Below are 27,408 nucleotides of genomic sequence, written 5' to 3'. Positions count from 1 at the left end.
GCTGTTATAAAATAGAGAAAGAGAAAAAAGGAAGGCATGGAGGTTAACCAGATGCTAGGATTGGTATGCTACCCAGCACTGGGGTAGAGGAGTAGAAGGTTGCAAGAGAGAGAGAAAATAAAACATGCACACACATGCACACTCGAAAATTGTGCTCTCAAAGGCACTTCAGACAGGCCAGTAGTTGCATGTTATTGGGAAGGGCCGCTTTGGTACATAAGACTTTTTTAAATTTTTCTGGGAGCCGTATTACGCCTTTCCTTAAAGGATTTTCACTTATCGGGCAGCTTTAAAAAAAAAAAAAATGAGAAAAGTGGATGTCTCTGTTACAGTTGTGCTGAATGAAATTCAGAATCTGCTCATACGGAAATAGTATGGAGAATTGTGACCAGTGGACCACTAAATGATAAGCATTATTTAACAGACTAGGCAAGTTAATAATTAGCCTTTAATTTCAACGAAGCATCTCATTAGCCTCACAAACTAGGACACTCACATAGCTTTCTGGAGAATGCTCACTAGTATGGTTATAAATGCACATTTTCATCCTGCTGTGCTTCCTGCCCAGGCACGCTCAATGAAAGCAGTCGCACAATGCCAAACGTCCACTGGATATAAGTGCATGAGAAAGGGTCGCACCACACACAGAGGCTTGTACTTTTTATTCAAACCTTTTCAAATCACACACAGAGCAAAATAAATGTTACTCATTCACATGCTTTGCTTATCTTTGTCGTGTCACACACAGCCCCATCATACAATCCGTCAAATAAATTAAGACAGCCTCATAAATGCGGTTAGCGCATTTCAAGAGAGCCTTGTGTGTTTGCCTCGTCCTTGAGCGCTGCCTCAGGATGGACAGGCAGGCAGGCAGATGGGATGGGAAGCCTCTAGCTGCACGCACGCTGCACCTCCGGCAGCCCGTGGGACCTTTGTGTGGAATGTTCAGGCTGCCGCAGCAGAGGGAGGAAGGGAAGAGTAAAGGGGGAGATCTCCCCAACTGGCCTGCTCTGGCTGTGCTCGAGTGACGCGTCTATTGAAACGCTGAGAATAAAGCCACGCCATGCTGCCACTGTTGTATGGCTCCTGGTAGGTTTCTAGCGCACAGCGATCATGATTGGCAGTTTTTGCTTTGACTAAACTTGTACACCGTGGAAAAAAATTCTTTTTACATGTTCTGCTTTTGGCAGCAAAGAATTCCACATGCAGCATACTGAGGAGGACACAATTGAAATACCGCACGTCGAAAAGTAATGACGGTGTTCAGTATCCAACTTGGGAACACTGCGTGCCTAGACATAAAACCAAAGTCCACCGGCATTGTGGCACCAGCAGAATTCACAGCCACACGTCAAGAGCACAGAGAAAGGTAGGTCACACCATGCTTACTGTTTCAAATAGCCACATTCAATGGTGGTATGTCCCATTTACGAAATATCAAGTGAGATAGCCTCAATGAAGTGGACAGCATGCAAGTTTGGAAGAGCGGCAGAGGCTGCCACCTCGAAGTCGCCGCAGCAGCCAGGATGCCGTAAATTTCAAAAGCATCTTTTCATGGCTAGCATATTTTTTTTGTTAAGTGAGGAATATGGGACAGTATCAGAATATAAGTAAAGGTGCTACGTGGCATTTCATCGGAATCATTGTCACTCTCGGCAATCAAGACCACAAAGTCTATGCATGGGTGTGGGACCACTTTTGACACCAGCTCTAAAGAGCAATTTCATTTTTTTTTTCTCCATTAAATATCATCCATTGCCCAAGAAACAAAAGCGCAACGCTCAGAGGATACTACACCAGCCTAAGTTGGTTTCATGTTCCCCTTGTTAAGTGCTACCAGACAACTCTACAACTTGCGAGTTTCCCAAGTAGTCTACATTTCCAAAATAGAATGTAGTCTGCCAGCTGGCACCACGACTTAGAGCTAACAAGTGTACCAAATGACAGTAAAACAGCCTGAAACAGCCGACAAGCAAGCACCTAAAAAACATATAGAGTTTGAACCTAAAAAACATATAGAGTTTGAGGCAAATAGCTGCAAAATACAGACAATATTAATGAGAACGAATAGACAACAATACCAAGAAAATATTGTCTGTTTATTCTCATTAATATTGTCTAAAGCAAAAAAAAACTAGCCCTTAAATTCACAAGAGCACAAAAACATCCATTATACTCATTTGCCACAGAAATTTAGTAGCTGCCACCGGTGTAGATCAAAAAAGCTGGCAATTGGTTACATGACAGGTGCCACCAGAGTGTATGTGCACAATTTCTTTTTATCATGCGAAATTTTCCCCGCAGCAATTTAAGAATTTTTGAAAAAGTGGTCTTTAGAATACACCTGAGATGGTGCTAGGATTGTGACTGTTCTTGAAAAGCACCGGGCTTGACCACTGTGAATCAAGATCAAAGGTATAAAGGAAAAATCTGCACATAATGCAACAGTTGTCAAGATGTGCATGCACATTTAGTCATTTACAATCCAAGAATAAATATAACTACCTAAAAAATCGTAGCGCACTTGCTCTTCGCCTCAGTAAAAGAGCCGCACAAGTAGCTGTTTTTATTTTAACACATTCTCTCTGTTAATTTAAATACTAGGCGTATTGCTAAATAAAACATTTTCTCTGAGTAAAGTACTTTCTGGCTGAGTACCGTTGTGAGAATCTCAAAATTCGTTGTAGCATGAAGATTCCTTTATAAAATCAGCAACAAAAACATGCATCTGCATGATAAAAATAAACAGCCTCAAACACACAGAAGTGCGTGATGCCTCAAAAATAAGCACACGAGATTAAATGGTGCATCCATACTTAATTCTCTTACCTGAAACGACGGTTGCTACGTATGAAAACATATTTATTCTTCGGTTGTAATTGACTGTAGGGTGCAAAGTGGTGCAACCATAGGAGTGCAAGGGTCCCACACCAGGCCTTGTAGCTCACAAATAATTGGGTGCAGTAGAAATTAGATAATGAACAGGTGCCTACCTACTAGCGTTCCTGCGTGATAATTTCAGCTTTTCTAAGCTTGCACCTGAGGTTCAAAACACGCTTAACAAGGTCACATAATAAAATTAAAATTATTTATCTATGCATGCAATCACATTATACCTAGCTTCTCTCACTTATGATTGCTTCACACACATGAGCGACGGTGCCGAATTCACGGCTTTTCGGTATACACAGCTTTCATGGGAAGCCAAAGGCAGCAATACATATAAAGTGCTTCACACACTGTACTTTAAAAAGCCTACATGCAACGGTACAAAGCATCTGCGTATGTAAAAAAAATGTGCTCGAGTGAACTATGGATATCGGTTTCCTCATCACGGTGCGCGATTGTCGAGAGACGTGATGTGAAGGATGAGTAAAAAAACATGCGGCGTCCATGTTACTTATCAGACAGGAAAAGCATACGTGAACATCCCGTTATCAAACATGGAGTATGGGTTAATCCAGTGCTCATAAAACACTAAATGCAACATATTCGCTCTATATTTTAAGCTAGCCATAAACAAGCTCAGAAAATTGCTCCCCACAAAAATATTCCGAATGCAAAAGGTATTCCTGCTTACCAGGTGATTCCCTCAGCTATTGTGCTCCAGTTCCGCTCAAGCAGTCCGTGACTGCACAAGATTTGCCGCATCACAGTGTGATAGAGATCACGGTTGCTAGCAGCACAAGCCCGCTCAGTACTAAGCAAAGAGCACTCTGGGATCAACTTCCGATTCACAAATATGATTTAAGGTCCTTTACCAGATCGTACTGAAAATTTCACTTATACACTATACTTACGTATTTACACGGTTATAGGTCGACCCATTCTGTCTTAACTTGAAATTCAAAGTTAGAGGGTCAACCTAGAATCTAAAAAATAGTTTCAGTTGTAAAGTATTTTTAAAAACGATTCCCACATGCTCCCGTGAAGCTAGCTTTCCTGCACAGCTTTCAAGAACTGCCATAAAGCTACCTTGCACACCAAAATTTGATTTTTTTTAATACATTGTAAATAAATTTTTTTTATAAAATGTGGTTGTACTCTTTTTTTTTTTGCCGTGCTATTTTTGGGTGTCAACCTACATTTTATTCGGCTTAAATTCGTGCAAATATGATTTTTACAACCTAACAAAAAATTTCAGCACTGCCCACAGGACCGTGGAGCACTTGCACTTTTCCTGTGAAAAACAGTCACGCTAACTTGTTTCCACTTTAACCTTGTAAGCACTTTTTCTTGTCTAATGTAAATACTATGCGCATGAAAAGTTAAAGGTTCATCGTTACTGCCTAGAACATTACATTTAAGTGAGTAACAATGTCAAGATCTCCCACGAAATTTACCACGACAATAAAGTTTTCAATCTGAAACCAGCAACACAAACACAGAAAAGCCAACCACCTAAATAAGCCACCACATTGATCTTGTGGATATGTAGCTAGATTGCTGACCCTCCGGTCACAGGATCGAATCCAGACTTCTACGGTCACACTTTCAATGAAGACGAAAATGACCAAAGCCAGTGTACTCAGATTTAGGTGCACGTTTCAGAACACCCGGTTGTTTGGGAACCCTCCACCACAACACCCCTGATAATCATATTGTGATTTTAGGACACTAAGTCCCAACAATTATTATTAACTATCTGAAACATGAAAGAACCGGCTGATGTCACAAAAATGTGTAAGCACTATACTGTATGATGGAGTGCTTATGCAAATTCTCTGTGGGAGGCACAGTAATGGCTGTGGGCAGAGCTGGCATTATTATATATATTTTTCTTAGGTTGTAGCTGTGTGCAGGAGTAGCAAAAGCCATCCAGGAAGTGTTCTACAGCAAGGTTTTTCTTTACGAAAGTCTATATGTCGACAATACAGAAGCAAATGAAAGTAGTAAAGCCTCACCCTTGGCTACCGTGCGTGCATACAGCGGTTCTCCAATGTCGAAGTCCATAACCGCCCTCCCTCACAATCCCAGCCATGGCAGAGCTCCCGCTACCTTCCTTGCTGTGTGGCACATCCATGGGTTTGCATTAATTGCATAATGCAGGAATCATTGGTTAAGCTTTCACAACAAGCCTTTTGAATCCATTTAAGTATCTGGAGCTACCACACCCCATGCCTTTAAAAATACTAAGACAATGTTCGATAGCTACGTGCAGAATTCAGACGCATGCATTTGATGCAGAAGCACCAAGTGTGCATATGTGACGTCATGATACTCATGGCCCTAGTGGTTCCATAGGGATCCAAGTATTGGTTTTTTAAATTTTCAGTCACCTTGCAACGTACACAACCTACGCATCGACAGCCTATGTTTGCAAATGCCCGAAGTCTGTTGAAGGAGCCTTCAGTATTCCTATTAGTGTTGCTAGCTTTTTCCAGAAACCCTGCGGTAGAAAACATCCCAAGATAGCTCACAGACTACCATCACCAAGACCATTGGTGTTCTGAGACCATTAAAGAGCTGTTTAGAAAGATACACGCTCATAAGCTTCATTTGTTCTACTCCCTCCTTCAATAGAAGTAAGCTACTGTCGCATGGCAATGCTTTGGGAGGGGTGCATGTGCTGAGGCACGTGGGCTGTTACAGATGTGTTTTTACCGACATAGCTGCCGCAGAACATGGCCAAACAGTTCTGCAGAATCCCAGAAAGTGCAGAAGGAAGAAACTGCAATTATCCAACCATTTGCAACCAACCAAAGCTGTTCGGCATGCAGTGGCTTAACAAGGTCAAGACCTTGGTATTTTTTTTCTGCTGCACCTGAGAAGAACTAAAGTAATTCAGCAATCTACTTTCCTATCCGACTTTGCTCCTAGATATTTGAAGTATCGGGCTCGGAAGCAGTGTCGGTCAGCACTGCACAGGAAGAGTGCAACGACATTACACTTTTCGGAAGCTGCTGCGATCAATTCAGGCTTTGCTGTAGCGCCTTAGGTACAGCATTACAGCAGCCCACTATTTGATCTGCCTGTGCTGCAACCTACGCTGCAGTAATAGATCTGCCAGCAGCAGCTTGTCTCCTCCCGCGTCGAGCAGACTTCTTCACCTCACCAGCAGCGTGCAACTCCTCAGGACGTCGAGCGCAGCACAGCCCGAGTAGGCCAGGCCTAAGAGACCTTACAATGGCGGACAAGCACGACGGCACTGACTAGTAAGTAGGAGAGACGCGTACAAACTGGGGCCGGAAGCGGCCTCGTAGAAAAGATTGGCAGCGTCAGCCACCGGGGTCAGGGTTTGCGAAAGGGCCGCACCAGATACATCTTGTCCCCCTTGGGACTGGTGTAGATGGGCGCCCGTTTGTAGTGCTCCACAAGATCGTCCAAATTGGAGAACCTCCGCTGACCAATGCAGTACACACCATCCTCCACGTGCACACGGAAGTGCTTGTTGCGTTGCGGTGCCTTCAGAGACACGGAGAGATCACCAACCTGCATTCAATGGTGCCACTGAGTTAAACAGCAAATCCCAATGTGCCAAAGATTTAAAAAAAAAAGAAAACCATAGCATAGTAGAGTACGATTTTTCAATATTATCTCTTTTCTTCACACCATGTGAAGTCTATGTCTGCCTACGTTACACCATATACCGTAATTACTCGAATCTAACGCGCACCTTTTTTCCGGTTAAGCGAGTTCATAAATCGCATGCGCATTAGAATCGAGTACGAACAAAAAAATTACGGTCAATCTATTGCCATCGCAAATCCAAAATGGCCGCCCCCTACGTGCGTCGGCATGGTGCGTCAGCTATTTCTGCCTATGTGTTTACCATGTGCGGCACTTCGTACGTGTGCTGAGGAGTTCGTCATCTAGTAGTGCATTAGCATCGACGACGTGAAAGGGCCGACTCCAAAAACTCGAGTGCACCACGATGCCGCTTTTAAAAGAAAAGTCATCGCGTGTGCAGAAACGGACGGAAATAGGGCCGCATCGCGGTCGTTCCCGAAACGTGCGTGCGGGACCGGCGGAAACAAAAGCAGAAGATTGTCGACAGCAAAGCTTCACGCAAAGGCTTCAGTGAACCACAGCAGGGTCGGTTTTCGCAAATTAAAGAGCTGCTCCGCGAGTATGTGCTTGAGGAGCGAGTGGCACAGCGGCCCGTGACGACAGAACTGCTCCAAGTGCGGGCTATGCAATTAGTCTTAGAAAAAAGTCTAACGCGGAGCCAGTTTAAAGGGAGCAGGTGCTCGCTAATTAACTATATGAAGAGGAAAGGCTCTTCCCTCCGAGGGGGAACATGCATATGCGAAAACTTTTGCGGAGAAGTACGATAAAAAGCTTTACAGTTTTCAGAGGTTCGTCCTAAACTTGCGGCGCAACAACGTCTACCTGCTTGGGCAAATCTGGAATGCCGATCAGACGCCTCTTCGACATGCCTGGCACCACAACTGTCGAGAAGAAGGGGCGAAGCAAGTTCGCGTGCTGACATCGGTCCACGGTAAAACTACAGTGACGGCAATGCTCTGTTACACGTCAGATGGGCACAAGCTTCGCCCGTACCTGATATTTAAATGGAAGACAATCCCGAAAGGAATCGTTTTTTCGAGTGGTGTGATCGTGCGGGCCAGCGAAAAAAAAAATGGGTGCGCGTTGCAATCGATGTCTTACGTTTTTTTTCTGTTTTCGCGGTGGAAATCGGGTGCGCGTTACAATCGAGGGCGCGGTAGAATCGAGTAAATACGGTACTTCAACTTTTTCACATCATGAATATATACCCTCTTTCAATTCAATTCAATTCTTTATTTGCAGGCATAAATTACAGGAATACCAAAACTGGTTGGACCCATAACCAACTTCTTTGCAATCGTTCCAATAAGTGACTGTTTCACGTTTTGGGCAACTTGTGTATAAGTGGTCGTATAAACAAGCAAACACCAGATTTTAAGTACCCTCCTAACAAATGTGCCTCGTACAATTACACAGCACACAAACGGCATCACATTGTGGATGATCACCGCAGGAGCCGTTTGCTCTTAGATCTATGCAGTAACTTTCCTCTACAGTGCTATTATCAAACGATGCTCACAGGTATTGTAAAGAAAGAGAGTACTACATTAGTTTTTTACACTGAAATCATCTTGAGGTTTATGAGAATTGAGGCTAGCCCGCCGCCATTGCACGGATTTTTTTGCCTATTTCTGCCGTTGTCATGTCCTAACATGACTCTCCCCTTGTCTACGGTCCATCGTTGCTGGGACAGCAGGAGTGAAATCGGCTCCCCTCACCCGGCACTGGATCGTACCGATTGTCGATGGTGGCACTGCGCTAGAGTCTCCCAAGACGTTTTGCGCACGCGCGATGTAGGAGCGAGAGATCCTCTCGAAACAGCGAACGGTGACCACACATTTTTTTTCTCGCACGTAGGCTCCCTTTGTTTTTAGAGTTCCCACAGACTTGCCAACGGTACTTTGTGCCCATGGCGAATACTTACTTCTCATTGCCTCTTCTGAACGCTAAGCCGAAGAGCAGTGCGGTGTGTTTGCGCGTGGTCGTATTTTGGCGACCCGTACGCGAGCGGAGTTTGCCCTTATTCAAGCAAACGGACCCTGTTGTTCCCAAGCGCGAGAGTGCGCAGGATACTCGCGAGGGCTCGTCTCCCTCAGCGGCGTGTTACTACGAACTCTTTTGCACACAGAGACGTGCTCACGACTCCCCCTTCTGTGTTGTACTTTTGCCCGTGCCGTGGATAAGCCTCGTTTGCTTCCCCGACACCTTTGCAGCGGGTGTTGTACTGCATTCTTGGTGTTGCCGCAGGCAATAAAGTGTTGCGACTTGTTTGAGGGCAGTACTGTGTACTTGCCACGCTTCGCTTGGCACCCTTATGGTCAGAACGTGTGTGTGCAGCAGCGTTAGTCACGCGAGGGGACGATGAACGCGGACTTGTTGCTCGCTAAGACCGAACCCACTCTAGTAGCCGTACTCCTTCAGGATAACTGTGCACTACACTGGCGCCCAGCGTGGGGGCCACACAACAGGTTTATTAGCAAGTTCATTCTGTAAAATTCACACACAGAAAGAAATATTACCATCCTCTTGGTTCTCTGCGACAGGATACATATTCGTGCCCTTTTGGGGGGCAACAACTCTCCACACGAAACAACATTCGTGTAACAACTCGGTTTTCAATAGTGTGTTTGTAGTCAAAGGAAGTGTGACAGAGCTGAGCAATGCTCTTCTGCTAAAGGTCTGCCCAAAGTCATCAAAGAAAAGGGTCACAGAACCAATTGCTGAAGATACAACAATAAATGATTTAGAATTATTTTATCATAGTTATGCACAGTTTTCCCTTTATTTCATCTGCGAAAAAATGTGGTGATTGTCCACTTAGAAAAGTGTGCTTATAGAAAAGTTCTTTTGTTATGGTGAAAACAAAAGCTGACAGAAATGCACTGAATTTTGAATATTAAACTCACAAACGGTGAGCTGTAACAATAACAAACTGGAAACTGGACACATTGGTCTGCCACCTATTTCCTGCGTTGTAAGGCCTGTGCACCAAGCGACGATGTTTACAAAGCAAGAATATATGGCCGAGCATATAAACTCAAATCTCGTTATAATGAAGTTGAAGGGGAGCCACAATTATGTATTTCGTTATATCCATTATTTCGTTATAGCGATTATAAGTTTGCGCAATGTATGCTCAGATGGGTGCACACCTAAAAGCGTGCAAAGAAGGAAACCGCCTCGCAGCCCAATGTACCGCTACATGACCACGCGTGCGACTGAAAATAAACACAGGTGAATCTTATTAATTCGAACACGCCTAATTTGAACTCACACTGTGGTCCCGTCAAAGCTATGTGTATGCCAATGGGTGAAAATGCCCTGCAATTTGAACGCACAAGCACTTTCGATGGTTAATTCGAACATACCGCACTCCGAAAATGCTCTCAGCACCATGCTCAATCCCGCAGCGGCGCCTCTCAATGCTGCGCGCGAAGAAGGAAAAGAAGAAAAGGAAAGAAAAGACTGTGGCGGATTGTTTGCTCTCTCTCAAATGCCGATCTGTGACGCGCCTGTGCCAGGCTTCTCGCTTTTCCGTCTCTGCACGTAGAGACCCTTCTCCTCTCAAGGCCGCGCGCGGAGAGGAAAAGAAAAAAAAAAGCTGTCGCGAAAAGTTGGCTCTCTCTCTCTAAAGCTGATCTGTTTCTCTCCGCGTGAAGACTCTCCTCTTTTCTCGATGCAGAGGGTAGCAGCGGAGATGCAGTCGTTGCCGTCGTCGTTAGAGAGTGTTGGCACTGGACTTAGCCGCACGCTACTATGCTTAGCAAACTGCGTGTGAAATTGACTTGCTGCAAGGTGAACGTGTGCAGGCGCGCATCACCGATTACTTCAGTTAATGACAGATGTCCTCTGATTTATGAATAAATGTAAGTTTTCTGAAGCTTCCTTACCAAGTGTTCTTATAAGTGAGAGGGAAATTGCTTTGCACCGCGGCGCTGCTTCTCGGTCACCTGACCCACTGATCGCTTCCTCAATACTCTCCACTGGCTGTTTGAGAAGGACGGCTCTCTCGGCCGCGCGTGGCATGGCTGCAAGGTCGGCGCGGGAGTTTTGAAAGAGTCGCGCCGAACGAGCGTCAAACTCCGCAGAAAACGATATACTTTACACACTACGCTCGTTTTTTTTTTTTTTCTATAGACTATCTGATAGTTTGTTATATCTATTTACCAGTCAATTTTACTTTGTTACAGCAAGGTATAAAATGCATGGTTCTCAACGGAGCTTCCAAGAGAAATTTTCATTTAATTCATTATATACATTATTTTGTAATATCCCGTTACGTTATAAAGAGGTTTGAGTGTATTCGAGTTATAAGAATACTGCCGAACCCACTTATGACGATACCAGTTTGAACGATATATCGGTTATAGCAATAAGAAGCTGCTGCACCATTGACTTCTGTATAGTTTATGTGGTGAAATAACTCACTTAGAGCAATGCCAGCATGCTACATTATCGGTTATAACAATGAATTCTGGCTGTTGGGTTTCCATGCTAATAGGTAATGAAAAGTGAAATCCTTGAAAAGACGAAAATGAGAAATCTAAGCACCCACAATTCCCATTTTGAAGTCACAATATGCTTCACCACAGACCATTGTGGCATTGCCGCTAAGCTGACTTTTGAAATCCGCAACAGCACGAGAGCAGCGCTGGCTTCTGTTAATGCACTTTCGGACATGCAACTTGGGTAAAGAGTTGAAGCTTGCGATGAGTTTCAGCGCCCAATACTTCAAACATCATACATTAGCTCTATAGGATTTGTGGCAGTCTCATGAAAATGTCCTAATTTACAAGCATGTCCGAAAAATTCGCAGCATGTGATCCTTATCACTGGTGTCTTGTTGGCTTATCCCACCAAATGTTATAGTTTTCTCACAACAGCCTGCCATCCCCCTATTTTAATACTTTTCATGCTACTCATTTATAGCAATTATCAGTTACAACTATGAAAAAATTTTCGTGGCATTCAAGTATTGATATACCAAATGGATTCAACTGTATGTCTTCTAAAACATAAAAATAAAATATTCTAGTTCAAGTTAAGAGTTACATTGAATAGATATGATACTAAAGCATAATTTTATTGAATAAAAGGGCCAATGAACTGTCACGATCATTAATGAAAAAGAGTTGAGCTTTTTGAAAGATTGCGAGAAGCTGAGATCGTTGTGGCACCTGGTGGAGTGGGTCTCAACAATATGCTGCTTCTTACACGGCCTCTGAGATGCACTTGGGCAGTGTGCTAAACACAAAAGGACACTAGAGGCAAATATTAAATCAATTTCGATCGCTGAAATAGTGGTCCGCAAACCTCGTAGTGCTACTTTTGTGCCAAGGAAGTGCTTATTTTGAAATAAAATCACATTTAATGGTCCAATTTTCAATTTTCTGCCATCTCGGAAGCCATGGTTCTGCTTGCTTGGTTCAACTGGGCTCCGCTAAATGGCACCACCTATCCAGCCTAACCAGGCAAAAATGAAATTTTGGACCACTTCCGCCATTCCCTGCAGTAACGCCAGGTAGTTCTTTGTTTTTAAAAATCGAACAGAAATGGACAAGCACCATTTTATTACGTCTCTTGTTGCACAGACGGTTCTTTTTCATTGCAACTAGTTTGATTACTAGTAATTAATTGTAGTCAGATGCTCTGACAACGGAATCATTTCCAAAATATTCCACTTGTGGGGCCCGTTGTGTGGTAAATTTAGCTTAATTTCTCGGTAAGCTAGGCACTGCTGTTGATAATATTGCTACGTAGCTGACGTATCAGCGGTCAGAAGACGACAACGAGGAAGTGGTCTGTCGGTTGTGCGTGTTGTCTTCCATCTTAGACGACGCCATACGCATCAGTTTGAATATAGATTTTAAATAGACACGCCTCGTGTCATTTTTACGTAATATCTTTGTGGTGGACGTGCTGGGTTTCCCCGTCTTCATCACGAAGCTCCGTAACGGCTGCATCATCATAGGTCCAACCATGTGACAGGTTGAACAACCATCGTCTTCGCCACCTGCCCCTACCGTGACTTGTACATACGTCGTTCTACCTCCTGCTCGTGATCCCGGTGTATTTTTTGGTCAGGATGGCGTTGACGTCGACAAATGGATCAACCGGTACGAACGGGTCAGCACAAGCTATAGGTGGGACCCGACTCTTATGCTTGCCAATGTGCTTTTTTACCTCGATGGCCCACCGCCAGTGTGGTTCGAGACGCACGAAGCGGAGATTACGAGCTGGGACTCCTTTAAAGAGAAGATCCGCGACCTTTTTGGCGACACCGTTGGGCGGCAAATGGCAGCACGGAATCAACTGGCGGCTCGTGCACAGACGTCGACGGAGTCATACGTCGCGTACATTCACGACGTCATCACCCTATGCCGCCAGATTGACGAGCACATGAGTGAGTCTGAGAAAGTGGCCCATGTGCTGAAAGGCATAGCAGACGACGCCTTTAATCTTCTAGTGTACAACAACGTTGCCACCGTCGATGCCATCATTAAAGAGTGGCGGCGGTTCGATGAAGCCAAGAGCCGCCGTATTACTCAGCGATTCACCCGGCTGCCCAACACGGCCGCAAACTCATCGTGTGAAGCCGTCCGCTAGTTCCCCAAGTATGACAACGTCACGCGCATTGTTCGTCGGGAAATCGAAGCCGCCTGTCCGGCTCCTCTTCAGCCACCCATTTTCGCAACGCTCTCCTCTGACCAACAACAGCCGTCAGTGGCGTTAATACAAGCTGTGGTGAGGCAGGAGTTTGCGAACCTCGGCCTTCCATCAGCATGTCCCTTGACTCGCCCTGAAGTCCCGTCGTACTCCCGAGGACAGGCTCGCCATTCACCTCCAACAATGCCTATCCGTAACCCTTCGGAATGGCGAACACCCGACGACCGGCCTATTTGTTTTTCCTGCCACCAGCCTGGGCACGTTTCTCGCTATTGCCGCCACCGTAGGTCAAACCAACCACGTCAGACTTTTTCTACCTCGGCGCTCATGCATCCGACGACCCCTCGATGTTCAGTCGCCGCACCCTTCAATTTCTATTCGTCGTCATCTTACGAGCCTTCCACTGACGTCCCTTTGCCCGGTCGCCGCTACCCTGACGCCCCTTCGTCCGGTCGCCGCAGCTCTCGCTCCCCGTCGCCGCTACGTCGCCAATCCCGCTCTCTGCCACCTCGGCGCTTTTTCTCGCCGAGCTTTTCTGGACGACCGCAGCAGGAAAACTAGATATTGCAGCTTATAGAGGTGAAGCTGCAATACCAATGACGGCCGAAAATCCTCTACGGACGCTTCCCACGCACCATAGCCTGCTTGAAGTACAAGTCAGCCATGTTCCTGTGATTGCACTCATTGACACAGGTGCACACCTGTCTATTATGAGCGCTTCTCTACGCTGCCGCTTACAAAAGATTATGACGCCATCTACGACGAAGGCAATACGTGTTGCCGATGGCGGTACTGTACCAGTAATCGGAAAGTGCACTGCTCGTGTCAGCATTGCCGGTCGTCACGCCGTGGTCCTTTTTGCCGTGCTAGCCTGCTGCCCTCATGACCTCATACTTGGCCTTGATTTCCTTTCGGCACACTCGGCCTTAATTGATTGTTCGTCTGGTACCCTCAGCCTTGATCTACCAATCTTTGCCGACTACTCTGCAAAGCCCACCAGCCGCTTGAGCCCAACCACTTTCGTTAGCCTGGCACCTCGAGCCGTCATGTACGTGTCTTTGTCATCGACCCCTCCCGTTCCTGACGGTGATTATATCGTTACGCCAATTACTGACGTTCGGCTGACGCGCAGTGTTACTGTGCCCTATACCATCGCGACCATAGCAAATAACTGTGTGTTACTTCCGCTCCTTAACTTTGGTTTCACCCCTCAAGTGTTGCCCTGCCAGATGTCTCTAGCCCAGCTAACTGCCATAACAGAGGACAATGTCAGTGTTGTCACTGTATCTGCTCTTGATCGAAGTGCAGTCTCACGGTCACCCAGCTCAGACGACGGTATTTTTCGAAACATGATTAGATCGGAGCTGTCGCCTCACCAGGCCGACGCTCTCTGCCAAGTTTTGGCCTCATACAGTGACATTTTCGACACCGACGATCGTCCCTTGGGCCAGACTAAAATTGTCACTCACCGAATCAACACTGGTGACTCTGCGCCCACTCACCGTCGGCCGTACCGCGTGTCAGCGTCCGAGCGAGAAGTGATTCAGAAAGAAGTGGCCAAAATGCTTACGAAAAACGTAATCGAACCATCAACGAGCCCTTGGGCATCTCCCGTGGTATTAGTAAAAAAGAAAGAAGACTCATGGCATTTCTGCGTTGATTATCGCCACCTCAACAAAATTACCAAAAAAGATTTGTACCCTCTACCACGCATTGACGATGCCCTTGATTGCCTCCATGGCGCCACCTTCTTTTCATCTCTCGACCTCCGATCTGACTACTGGCAAATTGCTGTAGATGACATAGACCGAGAAAAGACCGCCTTCGTTACCCCTGACGGTCTTTACCAATTCAAGGTCATGCCATTAGGGCTCTGCAACGCTCCAGCGACCTTCGAGAGAATGATGGACACGCTCCTACAAGGATTTAAATGGTCGACATGTTTGTGTTACCTGGACGACGTGATCGTTTTCTCACCTACCTTTGCAACCCACCTTGACCGCCTTTCAACCATTCTATCCATATTTCGACGGGCCAGCCTGCAGCTCAATTCCTCCAAGTGCCACTTCTGTCTTCGTCAGATTACCGTATTGGGTCACCTTGTTTACGCTGCCGGCGTACGGCCAGACCCGGCGAAAGTATGTGCTGTAACAAACTTCCCAGTCCCACGCTCTGTCCATGATGTTCGCAGTTTTGTGGGCCTCTGCTCCTACTTTCGCCGGTTCGTGAAAAACTTTGCGGCACTCGCACGGCCACTCACCGACCTTCTCAAACAAGACGTCCCATTTTCTTGGGGCCCTCCTCAAGCTGACGCCTTTTCTCAGCTAATCACCGCTCTAACGACACCTCCTATTCTTGCACATTTCGACCCCGATGCTCCTACAGAAGTGCGAACAGACGCGAGTGGTCACAAAATTGGTGCAGTTTTGGCGCAAATTCAGCGGGGCAACGACCGTGTAATCGCGTACGCAAGCCGTCTGCTTTCTAAGTCTGAACGCAATTATTCTATAACAGAACGGGAATGTCTCGCTCTTGTTTGGGCGGTTTCGAAATTCCGTCCTTACTTGTATGGCCGCCCTTTCCGTGTCATCACAGATCATCACGCGCTGTGTTGGCTTTCTTCTCTGAAGGACCCCACAGGACGACTTGGTCGTTGGGCATTACGCCTACAGAAGTATTCCTACTCGGTTGCTTATAAGTCTGGACGTCTCCATCTGGACGCCGATTGCTTATCCCGCTACCCTGTTGATCAGCCCGACGAACCAGACATCGAGCCTAGCCTCAGCGTCATGTCAATGTCCCAGTTTCTTCAGATTGGTGATGAACAACGTTGTGATGCTTTTCTGCGACAACTTATTGACCGTCTCAAATCTGCTTCGAGCGACACGTCACTTCGCATGTACGTCCTCCTGAATGGCATGCTGTACCGTCGTAGCCTCCAGCGAGATGGCCCTGAGCCCCTTCTTGTCGTGCCGAAAAATTTGCATTCAACCGTGCTGCACGAGCTTCACGATGAACCAACTGCTGGTCATCTGGGTGTATCTTGGACGTACGACCGCGTGCGTCGCCGCTTCTTTTGGCGCGGTCTCGCCCGGTCCGTTCGCCGTTACGTGTCCTCCTGCGATAAATGCCAACGTAGGAAGCGACCTACTGCGCCCCCGGCTGGACTTCTTCAACCGATCTCCATCCCAACCGAACCTTTCTTCCGTGCTGGTATAGATCTTCTCGGTCCTTTTCCCGAGTCGAAATCGGGCAACAAGTGGGTCGCTGTTGCTATAGACTACGCGACTAGGTATGCCATCACTCGAGCGCTCCCCACCAGCACCACTACTGACGTTGCGGACTTTTTTGCTCCACGACGTCATCCTACACCATGGCGCTCCTCGCCAATTACTCACGGATCGTGGCCGCGCATTTTTGTCCCGTGTGATCGACGATCTTCTGCGCTCTTCCTCGACGCACCACAAGCTGACCACTTCCTACTATCCCCAAACAAATGGCCTTACCGAACGGCTAAATCGGACCCTAACGGACATGCTCGCGATGTATGTGTCCCCCGACCACCATGACTGGGACCTGGCGCTACCTCACGTGACCTTCGCGTACAATTCTTCGCGCCACGACACTACTGGTTATTCACCCTTTTATTTGCTTTATGGCCGTGATCCGAAGTTACCACTCGACACCCTACTTCCAACCACTACAACGCCATCAACCGAATATGCACGCGACGCTATTGCTCGTGCCGACCACGCACGTCAGATCGCCCGCTCTAGACTTTCGGCTTCGCAAGCCACCCAGAAAGCCATCTACGACAGCCGGCATACTGACGTTCACTTCTCACCCGGTTCTCTTGTTCTCCTGTGGTGCCCAGTTCGTCGAGTTGGCTTATCAGAGAAGTTGTTGTCTCGCTACATGGGTCCTTACCGTATCATCCGCCAGGTAACCGACTTCACCTATGAGATCATTCCTGCATCTGAAACCACAAGCCTGCCTGCAACCACACCCAGTAATGTTGTGCACGTCAGCAGGCTAAAACCTTACCACCTGCCTACTGAAGACCGTAGTTAATGTGCACCGAGACAACGCTTTTACTGCCGGGGGTGTAATGCTACGTAGCTGACGTATCAGCGGTCAGAAGACGACAACGAGGAAGTGGTCTGTCGGTTGTGCGTGCTGTCTTCCATCTTAGTCGACGCCATACGCATCAGTTTGAATATAGATTTTAAATAGACACGCCTAGTGTCATTTTTACGTAACAATATTGCCATTTTAGACGTCATACACTGGCCTTCACTCTGACATAACTTGACATGTGCCTTTAATGTCCCTTTAGCCCAAAAAAGGCACACCAACACCGCCATTTCGTGGCCACACTTCAGAACCTTAGCCAAAAATTAAAGGACGCCTTAAGAATTTTTCGTTAAAAGTCTTTGTAGCATTGTTGTTTCACTATTCACCAAGTTACTGAGTGCTTACATGTTCTGCTAGAATAATTTCACATGGAGTTGAGACACTATACAGTCTAGCCCACATATAACGGCCCCACATAAAACGAACTTCCGCTTAAAACGAACAATATCTGCGTGACCGTGAAAATATACATTGGTTCAATGGCACAAAATCACACATACAATGAACGTCCCCAAGCACCGCTGATCTGTGGTTACAGCGAACGGAGTCGGCGCTCTGCCGAATTCCAGGGAAACCACTTTCGACTACCGATCAGGCATCAGCGAGGTGCCCATACATTTTTAATGTTAAACGCCGACCCTGCCTCCGCACCCCTTTAGTTTCCGCTCTACTTGACAGATTTTTGTTAAGCACCCCTCCATCCTTTGTCCCACCGCTACTCTGAGCACCCCGCATCGCCAGACGAGGCCCGTGTTTTCACACTGCCACCGATCTTTCTAACCAGGTCGGCCATCTACCCTGTTTTTGATCGCTAGTACTGTCGTTGGCGTCGCCGGCCTGGAGTGACCAGACCATTTGCAAACATCGTTAGCCATCGACTGTATCCGATAGTCTGCGTCTAGTGCAGACACGTACGCTACCCCATTGACTCTGATAATTTGCGATTCATTTCGTGTTTAGGACTTGTTCTTGCTCACTTCGCACTTGGCTCAGCATGGCCTCTACACGCGTGCGGAAGCGCAAGAACGGCTTTTATTTGCGCAGAACGAATCGCGAAATATCGAAAGTTCGCGAGGCAACGTAAACCCGCCAGCGCAACAAAACGATTTTTTGACCATCGCCGCCAATTCTTTGAACACCGCCGCGCGCGCAGGCAATCTTTTAATTTTTCCTACGTACGTGCGAGTTGTACCTTTCGCAGACCTTTCAAGCAAGCTACCCAACCTGCCTCCTTCCCGTGTGTTTTGGTTTTTAGGGTCGCTTTCCCGCCGCATTTTCCCCTCTCTTCACTCCATTCAACTCCTTGCCCTTCTCTCGCAAATCTGCTTTCCTTTCTTCATCACAACCCCTTCGCCAGTCTCCACCACTCCGCTACGCCAGGTACGCTCACTTGAATTAGTTTCGTTTTCTGACTAGAAATGGGCCCAAAGCTGTTCCACGCGATCTAGCATTTGTGTCGCACATGCGCGTCTTGCTCGCTCTTGGTGTGCAAGTGTTGTCAGGATGGCAGATGCGAGGACTTGCACCCTTTTTTCTGCCGCTTAACAAAAAGTCGAAAGTGTGACCGCTTGGCTTGAGCATAATCCGCGTGTTAGGTGCCGCGTTGCGGAGCGCTTACTCATAGCTTTTGACCACCTGGCAGCCAACTGCCAGGTGAAGCGAACGGATGCCGTGTCAGGCTCAGGTTCGTTATAAGCGGGCTCGACTGTATTGGAACCCACGAGGCTGACCAAGAGGTCTTTATAACGTGTTTTTCCTCTTCTTGTAATGATAACACTATTGTGTAGGGAGGCAAAGGCAATCTGTTCATGGGTTTGTGCCAGCAACAATGTTCATGCGCAAAACATGGAATCTTACGTTTGTCTCACTGTCACGTATGAGGAAGTCCCCGTCAACAGCGTGGTCATTGAGCACCTGGTCACACTGGGAGCGAGAGATGCTGCCAAAGTACCACTCCTTGGCATGCAGCTCTGGCCGTGGTGCTATAGCTGGCTGTGGCACAGGTGTTGAAGGCTTGGGTGTGGTTGATGCCGGTGATGGAGTCACCACCACCTGGGAAGGATGCCACAGCTTGTTTAGTGCACACAACAGTAGCTTCAAGCCTTCAAAAAGAAAAAGCACAAGGAAAGGCTAGCAACTTAAGATGAATATAGCAACTAAAAAGCCCAAATGGAAGGAAACTAGCATAAGCCAAAGAATAGCCTGCATCAGCTTAAAAAATACAAAAATAAAAAGAAAAATGGAACACAACTGGACATGTAACATGAATATTACATGAAAGAGCATGAAAATTACATAAAATAACATGTATAACTACTTTTTCTTATAAAACACGAAAAGAAGACTCTCTTTGGTACACTTTTTCATAGATGACAGTGCTACTGTTTCTTACTAAGGAAACGCAAGCAATGAAAAACCATAAAATAAATTATGTGGGCAATCAAAAGTAGCACCATTTTGATTCGTAACTAATGCTCTCTTAAATCTACAGATTGTTCTTTTAGCAATGCCCCGCCACGGTGGTCTAATGGCTAAGGTAATCGCTTGACTGCTGACCCCCAGGCCACGGGATTGAACCCCGGCTCCGGCTACTGCATTTTCGATGGAAAGAAAATGCTGTAGGCTCGTGTGCTCAGATTTGGGTGCCCGTTAAAGAGCCTCAGGTGGTCGAAATTTCCAGAGCCCTCCACTACGGCATCTCTCACAATTATATGGTGGTTTTGGGATGTTAAACTCAACATATAAATCAATCATTCTTTTAAGAAGACTACCATGCCTTGACTAGTGATTGCAACAACACTGCACAGTTCGTTCAGTGACATGAATATAGCCAACACCATTGAGATACACTGATAGCGAAAATTCTGCATACAACAACAACTATTACGCTTCTGCAGATGTCTACACAGGACTCGCTAGAATCAACAGTTTTTGACATTCCAGTCTGCATTTTTGCTGCTTTAAATTCTCAATGCAGAAGTTAAAGGTAATCCTCTGTCTCATCACTAGATGGCTTTAAGTATAGCACTGAAATGTTACAGCAAAATTTTTGTGTTATTGCTGAGAGTCACAATATAGATATCTTATACTCTTGGCCTGTGCCACACTTATGAATATCAGTAAGAAAGATGCTGTGTCATCCTCAATTTAAGTTGAACCATCTTTAAATTTAGATAACATGTCAATATACATGGCATACATGAAAGATTTAGTGGTGTACGAGCCCATATTAGAAAAGGGGACTACATGGCATAAGTATTCAACTGTACAAACAAGGCAGGGGTGAGCGAATATTCAAAATTTCTATTATTTTTCAAATAGTGTTTTCTAGTTGATTCATTAGCACTGATATATTACCATTCAAGCTATATGAACTTCCCAAAGACAAATACAGTCAATGTCCAAAGGGCAATGGCCACTTCAGATTACAAATATGCTTCAAGTAATCACTTTCTCGTATCGCAGAAAAGCTGCCTTTCAGGCTCTGGTTGCAAATTTATTGACTAGACAAAACGCTGGTTCCAACATAGAGATGATCGATGTGGCAGAGATGGGAGCTCAATTAATGCTGTTTTGGACTTGAAATTTGAGCAGGAAGTCCAAGAAGTCCGATGCCAAAGATTTTCATCACCCAAAATTTCAGATGTTCTTAAAGGGCCACTCACCAGGCTCCATACCAAATTTTAGTTGGACAGTGGATGTTGTTGGGTGTCCGATGAAGAACATTTTGCCAAAACTTTTTTTTGAATCGGTTCATCACGAGCGGAGAAAACGGGTTTTTTGAAGTGGCGCGAAACGAGGATGAGAGGAAGCGAGCTCGAAACCCTTGCCGCTCCTCCGCATAGCCTTCGCAAGAAAAATCTCTTCCCCACCCTCTCTGGAATCCGACCAAGAGGTCACGTGCGCATGACGTGCCCGAACAAGTACCACCCCTGAGCACACAAGTGGCGTTGCTTTGTTGACCAGAGTTATTTTGTGATCTTCTGCCTGTTTCTGCGGGAGGGTTTGAAAACACTGGCTTAGACACGGTAGAATAGATGAGCACAATGAGTTCGCGAGCGCGTAGAAGTGCTCCACGGCGGTTGTCTGCTCGATGCGCTGACTGCGGGTACACGAACGCATGCCGAATGCAGACACATTAGCCCTGCATCTCGTTGCAATTCACAAAAGAAAAATGGAAAAAAGACGCTCACATTCCCTTATTGCGTCTCATTATTTATCTAGAGCTTTATTTATCTCTTCAATCAACAAATTACATAAACTACGCACGCTGTGTTAAATAATTTTCGCCATGTCACGTGCCACTGTTTGCAACGTCAAAGCAGAGTCGTCTACATAAAGAACAAACGTCACTGCATTGCCGTGTACATAGGACCATTCATACGCGCACGTCATGCCCTCATTCTCTGGGCGTGCGCCAACAGAAGGGAGGGGGAGCAGCATTCATCTTGAAATTTGACCCATTTCCGCGGCGCCTAGGGTTGGAAGTTTTGGCAGACGTGATCATAAACGCCTAGTCTACACATTGCGCTTGTCAGCTCAAAATTGTCGAACCTGGTGAGTGGCCCTTTAACTATATTGACATCTACAAGACAGACTTAGAACACTGGATTCTAAAGGATCACACCTTTGTCAGCCACATCAGTTGGGCGTCCACAAAAGTTAAAATAGGAGGAGAGGCTGAGGAAATAGAATCTTTGCCTTTCGCGTGTAAAGTGCTGTCAGGAACACTTTGATTATTGATGTACCAATACAACCTGGCCTCTGTATTTCCTCATGGCAGACTACTGCACTGCGCGGTGCACGAGCCACCTCAGCACATTAACGGGTGCTGTGCCGCACGAAAGCGACGTCATGCACTTTTCTGGTTAGGCGCTTTGTTTGATCCGTTCGAACTAAACATGAATTTGCCAAGTTGGCATGTGACGTCGCCACAGCGCGACTTTCAGTGTTCTTCCTCATCGGCCTACCGTCAGCAGACTTGCTGCTGCTGGTGCTGTCCAGGCCCTTTGATATTGAATGTTTGATGACCCTTGCAGAATTGGCCATATGTATTATAATAAACAGTTTTGCAAATTAATGGTATTCATCAGCGAGGCAGAGGAGAATATGCAAGATTGAAATGCAGCTGGCTGCATCTGTTTCTCCGGCACGCGCATCAAGAATGTTGATTTGAATGTTGATTTGACAGCTTATTGAAGTTCTGATTACAGAAGAGCGCACTGCAACGTATGCACACCGAATATGCAATAGGAAACCTTTTTATGTAGCTCAGCGTACCATCACCACCTCACAGGTAATCGGCAGGCCGCTTCAAAATACTGACGTGCCACCGTAATAATTTAGGCGATCAGCACTTGACAAACGATGCCCAAAGGCAAGTGCTGTGTTAGCTAGCCCATCTACCTACAAAAAGTGACAAACGTCTCTGCTTTCCTGAATAAAATGTACGGCAGCATTTACCAAGAAACGAATGACAACAACCGTACGTGTTCACATTTAGCAAAAAAACTTGCAATGCAGGGGCTTTGGCCTTTGGAGATCACAGGCTTGGTAAAAACACTTCGCAACCGCATTGGGGTGTCATGTGTTTTCGGACATTCATACGTGAACTGTGAAGAAACAATAATTTCATCGTCGACCATGCTCTTCGTGACAAGTAAAATGAGGCACTCGGCAACAAGGAGACCTTCACCTTCGACAACACTAACTTTTGACATTGCAATCTAGAAAATGCAGTACGTCCAACAGCAATCATTCGCACTTCATAGTGAGAAACTTAATGGCGCGCACACCCAGATGAAGCTGCGGTGCGGTGGATGGCCGCGCTGCGCAGCTCCAACCTCCAGGATCAACTGTGGGCCGTCCAGTAAGCCCATGAGACAGCGAGGGAACAAGGTCTCCGGTCTTCCTCAGGGGCGGCCTAGGCCCAGGCCACGAATTTACCAGAGTTTCAAATGAAGTTGTTACCACCAACACACATCGCAGCCACTGTTACCTTTTGCAGCCGTAGCGCCCCATGCCGCCCCCTAGATTTAAAATGCTTTAGCAAATATACGTTAACTGACTCAGCAAACACTTGTTTAGTAACATTTTTGTGTGTTTAATGCATAATACAATAATAATTTACACATTTAAATAGCTTTACGTTAATTCTTTAAAATGTGACATCACTTCCATGTGGCGCAGGGGCCACTTCTATGTAGGGCTGGCTGCTGCACTGCGTGCACAGGAGAAGGAGACACTGCTTTGCCTCATTCTTGACAACTATGAAGTACCTGTCTGCCAGCGCTTCATCAATTTAGTGAAATGACATACTTGCTGCTATATCTCGTAAGAATATGCTTAGAAATACTCTCCAACTTTTTACCCGCAATTTCACTTCGAGGTATACGAAACATATTCTGTTTGTTTCGCAACCAAATTTTTTCTATGCGTACAGCTCTGAAATAAGGTTGATTGACTCATGGGGTTTGGCATACAAACGTGGAGGGCTCCGTATTATTTCAACCTCTGCTTATTCCTTTAACATGCACTGACATAACACGATATTTAGGCCTGTAGCATTGTGTGTTCATCAAAACACAACTGCCATGGCCAGGATCTAACTTGTGTCTTTGGGGTTAGCGGCCAAGCACCGTAAACACTGAGCCACCACTATGGCTGACCATAACAAGTACGTCTGCCATTGCCATTATACACGATTGCACCTACCTGAACATAGTTTTTGGGAACCAGGCCAGTGTCACCTGACTGGTTGCGTGCTTTCCACCAATCGGGGTCGTTCTCGGGCTTCTCTATCACCTCGAGCTGCTCGCCCTTTGTAAAACTGAGCTCTTCCTCATTTTGCGAGGCAAAGCTGTACAATGCTACCACCGTCTCCAACACCACTGGCCCATCGGTTGGCGTAGCTGCCTCGTCCGGGCTGGACGCTTCCTCCTGAAACATAACAAAAATTATTTTGCTCCACGTACTGGCCGGTTGTGCCTGATCCATTGCCTCCTATCCCACAACATATTAGTGCTAGGTTTTTACATGCTAATACTGCATTACGATTACAAATGATGCTATTTCGGGGGGCTCCGGACTCATTTTAACTAGATCCACTAAAATAGAAGTACACAAGCCTGTTTGCATACTGCTCCCATGGTCATGCAGGCGTCAAAGTTATAAGTGAACCGGTGTAGTACACAGAGAGAACGATCTGGTTTAGTTTCTCATTACTATGCTATAGAGACACTATGGGGTACCATTTGTGAACCTATGAACCTTAGCAGTTGAAAGTGCTAAAAATTTTTTCGCTTCTAAAGCTGTTGAGTGTTCACTTGAAAAATCCAGCATCATCGTTACACAGAATCGATATGAACAGGCATTCCGCTTTTAGGAACGATGTAGCTTTGAACAAAAATATTAACAATGCTAGTAAAGAAGCCATTTGAACAAGGGTAGTCGCTATTTTCGTTTACAATGCATGTACACGTGAATGGCACTAGTATAAATAGGTTCGACTAACCCGGCAGTACTGAAAAATAGCCCAAGGCTTAGAAAGTAGTTGGGAACCTTGATTTGCCTCTCGGAAAATATAATTTATCTCTAGCTAAACGCAGTTGAAACACCAAATTTTTTACGCTCAGGACGTCATTTGTAAAAAGGCTCTCAAAATTGGGAATTTTACAATAGTATGCATGCATGGAAAGTTCGACAATTAATGCCAATGGAAAAAAAGAGCACTAGTGCATACTATAATGACATCAGGAGGAATTAAATTACTGCTAAGCATAAGCACAACCACTAATAAATTTGTCATAATGTAAAAACAACATGCTGTTTTCAAATAAGTCCTACTGCATTATATTAAACATAAAAGCTGCAGTATTATGTACAATAATTAATACTATTTTCTCTCCCTAACTACAAAACTTCACATGAACTATTTCTGGGTAATTGGCAGGAAAGGCAATTATTATGTTGCACATGCCAAACATACACAGCGAGTCTAGGAAAGTGCAGTTTCTATGAAAAACAATAACATAAGAGGCAATGCCAGAAATCAGCAATATGCTACTGGGCTTCGTATACATACTTGGCTTTACATATATGACTGTTTGCTTTTAGAAGAAATGCCTGTCGTTAGATCACTGCATTTGAGGAAGGATTGACAAGTCGTATTTTAGTACCCAAACCACACATTGAATAATGTTCATATTCAATGATCCTTACTCATTTTCAACTGCAACCACACTACTGTAGATAAACCAAAACAACACCGACTCGCATGGATAAACTTTGATCTTCATTGTGTCCATGATTCCTGTATAGCTCAGTGCTGGCCAAGATCAGGAATAGAACATTGACATGAAACTGAAGTGCTACGTCAATAAAGTCCACAGCATTAGCTGCAAGTGGCAAGTACGGGGCAAGTACGGATAAGTGGTGTCTGCTATAAACAGGCCATTATGCAGATAATGGAAAGCAGAATGGGTAGCTAGTTGTGAATGCTTTGCTAAACCAGCAAATATAACAAAAAATGTGCGACATCACGCAAGGGAGAAAACTAGGAAGAAATTAGGCCAATCCTGCATGCGTTAACACCCTGCTAGAGAAGTTGTATGTGTGTGTGTGTGCCGCACGGGCAGGCGTGCTTATGAGATGTGCGGGCAGAGGCGTCCGTTCCACTCAGTGACAACCATACGAAACTAATGCGGCGCATCACTGGAGGGAGGCAACGGAACAGGGCCGCTGACATCCCTACACGGGGATAGCATGGGGAAGCAGCAGCGCACCTGGACGTAGTTAGACGGGAACCATCCTAGGCGGCCGCAGTGCTCGCCCTTCCACCAGCCGTCGCTGGACTTCTCCATGACGAGCACGCGGCCGCCTTTGACGAGCGAGATCTCGTCAGCCTGCTTGGCCTCGTAGTTGTAGCGGACCAGCGCCGTGCCGCAGGCCTCGGCCGGGCCCCCGCCGCCGCCGCCCGGCTCGTCTGCGGCCACGGGCGACGAGGCCGGCGACAGCTTGGCCTCGCTGCGCTTGCGCACCCGGCGCCGGATGCTGTCGAAGAGCGACGGTTTCTCGCGCTTCACGTAGTTGGACGGCACGAAGCCGGCCTGGCGCTGCGCGTTCTGCACCTTCCACCAGTGCTTGCTGTCATCCAGCAGCACCAGGCGCTCGTGCTTGCGCAGGCTCAGCTCCTGGCTGCCCTGGGCCACGTAGTCGTACTTGGCCACCACGTACGTCTCCTCGTTGCCGGCCTTCCCTGGGACACCAGCATCGCGGGAGGGATCAATGACGGCGGCCGTCACCACCATCCCGGTGGTCCACATGCACTGCTCACCGGACTTGGAGTTTGACATCTTCGGGCGCGCTGCGGGCCCCCGCCGGGAATGGGCGCAATTGTTGCTAAAGTAATAAATACTAGCCTAGAAGCACCGATTTTAGTCTCATCTTAGTCCTAACCATTACTGAGATTCATGACACTCCGGGAAGCGGAGGAGGCAACAACTCTCCGACGGCGCCCAGACGGGAAATCGCGGGATAGCGCGAGAGCCGCGCGAGACTTAAACAACTCCTAGACCATGACCTACTACACTCCTGACCTGTTCAGATAGCGGGGTTCCTATGGGAGCGCGTGTCCCCGCTCTCGTTCAATCGCTCGCCGTAGGTGGCGCTACCTATAACCTGTTCGTCTGCTTCTTTACGGTTGTTTTGTAGGCGCTGGTATAAGAATGCCTGCTTTCTGTGGTGAACTGTCGGCATATATGTGACTATTTCTTCCCATACATTGCTGGTCAAGTAAGCTGTTCAGTGCGCTTAAGAATTTATAGCACACTGGTTGACAAACGTGGAAACCCGTGGATTTACATGATTTTGGACAGCCTATGCGTTGTCGCGTGCATTTTATTGCAAAAAAAATTCTGAATGTCTTTTAGTATTATTATTTCTGGATATTTCTAAATTGTGGATCATAAATTCGCACTACGAGTGCTTTGTTGGTTAAAATTTGACTACAAAGAGTGAAGGTGACGTCAGCGAACAGGTGCTGCCTAGCGCCACGCCGCTCGTAGGTGACGGCCCTAGCGGCAGAAGGTATGAACTAGA

The 27,408-nt window shown here is 46.4% G+C and overlaps 1 protein-coding gene across 2 annotated transcripts; it reads right to left on the bottom strand.

Annotated features, from left to right (window-relative positions):
- Positions 1-6,120: 6,120 nt before the first annotated feature.
- Positions 6,121-26,812, bottom strand: dock (SH2/SH3 adaptor protein dock). 2 transcript variants are annotated; one of them, XM_037412550.2, is made up of 5 exons: positions 26,645-26,812; positions 26,094-26,566; positions 24,025-24,249; positions 19,168-19,362; positions 6,121-6,432 (listed from the first exon to the last, which is right to left on the bottom strand). In XM_037412550.2, exons 1-5 carry the CDS (start codon positions 26,661-26,663, stop codon positions 6,232-6,234), a joined length of 1,113 nt encoding a protein of 370 aa, XP_037268447.1. In that variant the 5' UTR covers positions 26,664-26,812; the 3' UTR covers positions 6,121-6,231. The 2 variants fall into 2 exon arrangements, with proteins under 2 accessions (XP_037268447.1, XP_037268446.1); XM_037412549.2 differs by having other exon boundaries at positions 26,094-26,812.
- Positions 26,813-27,408: the final 596 nt, after the last annotated feature.

The sequence above is a fragment of the Rhipicephalus microplus genome, chromosome 1, assembly GCF_043290135.1.
Source record: "Rhipicephalus microplus isolate Deutch F79 chromosome 1, USDA_Rmic, whole genome shotgun sequence".
In the NCBI taxonomy this organism is placed as follows: domain Eukaryota; kingdom Metazoa; phylum Arthropoda; class Arachnida; order Ixodida; family Ixodidae; genus Rhipicephalus; species Rhipicephalus microplus.
The sequence above is the reverse complement of the archived record's forward strand: the minus strand, read 5'-3'. Positions and strand labels throughout refer to the sequence as shown.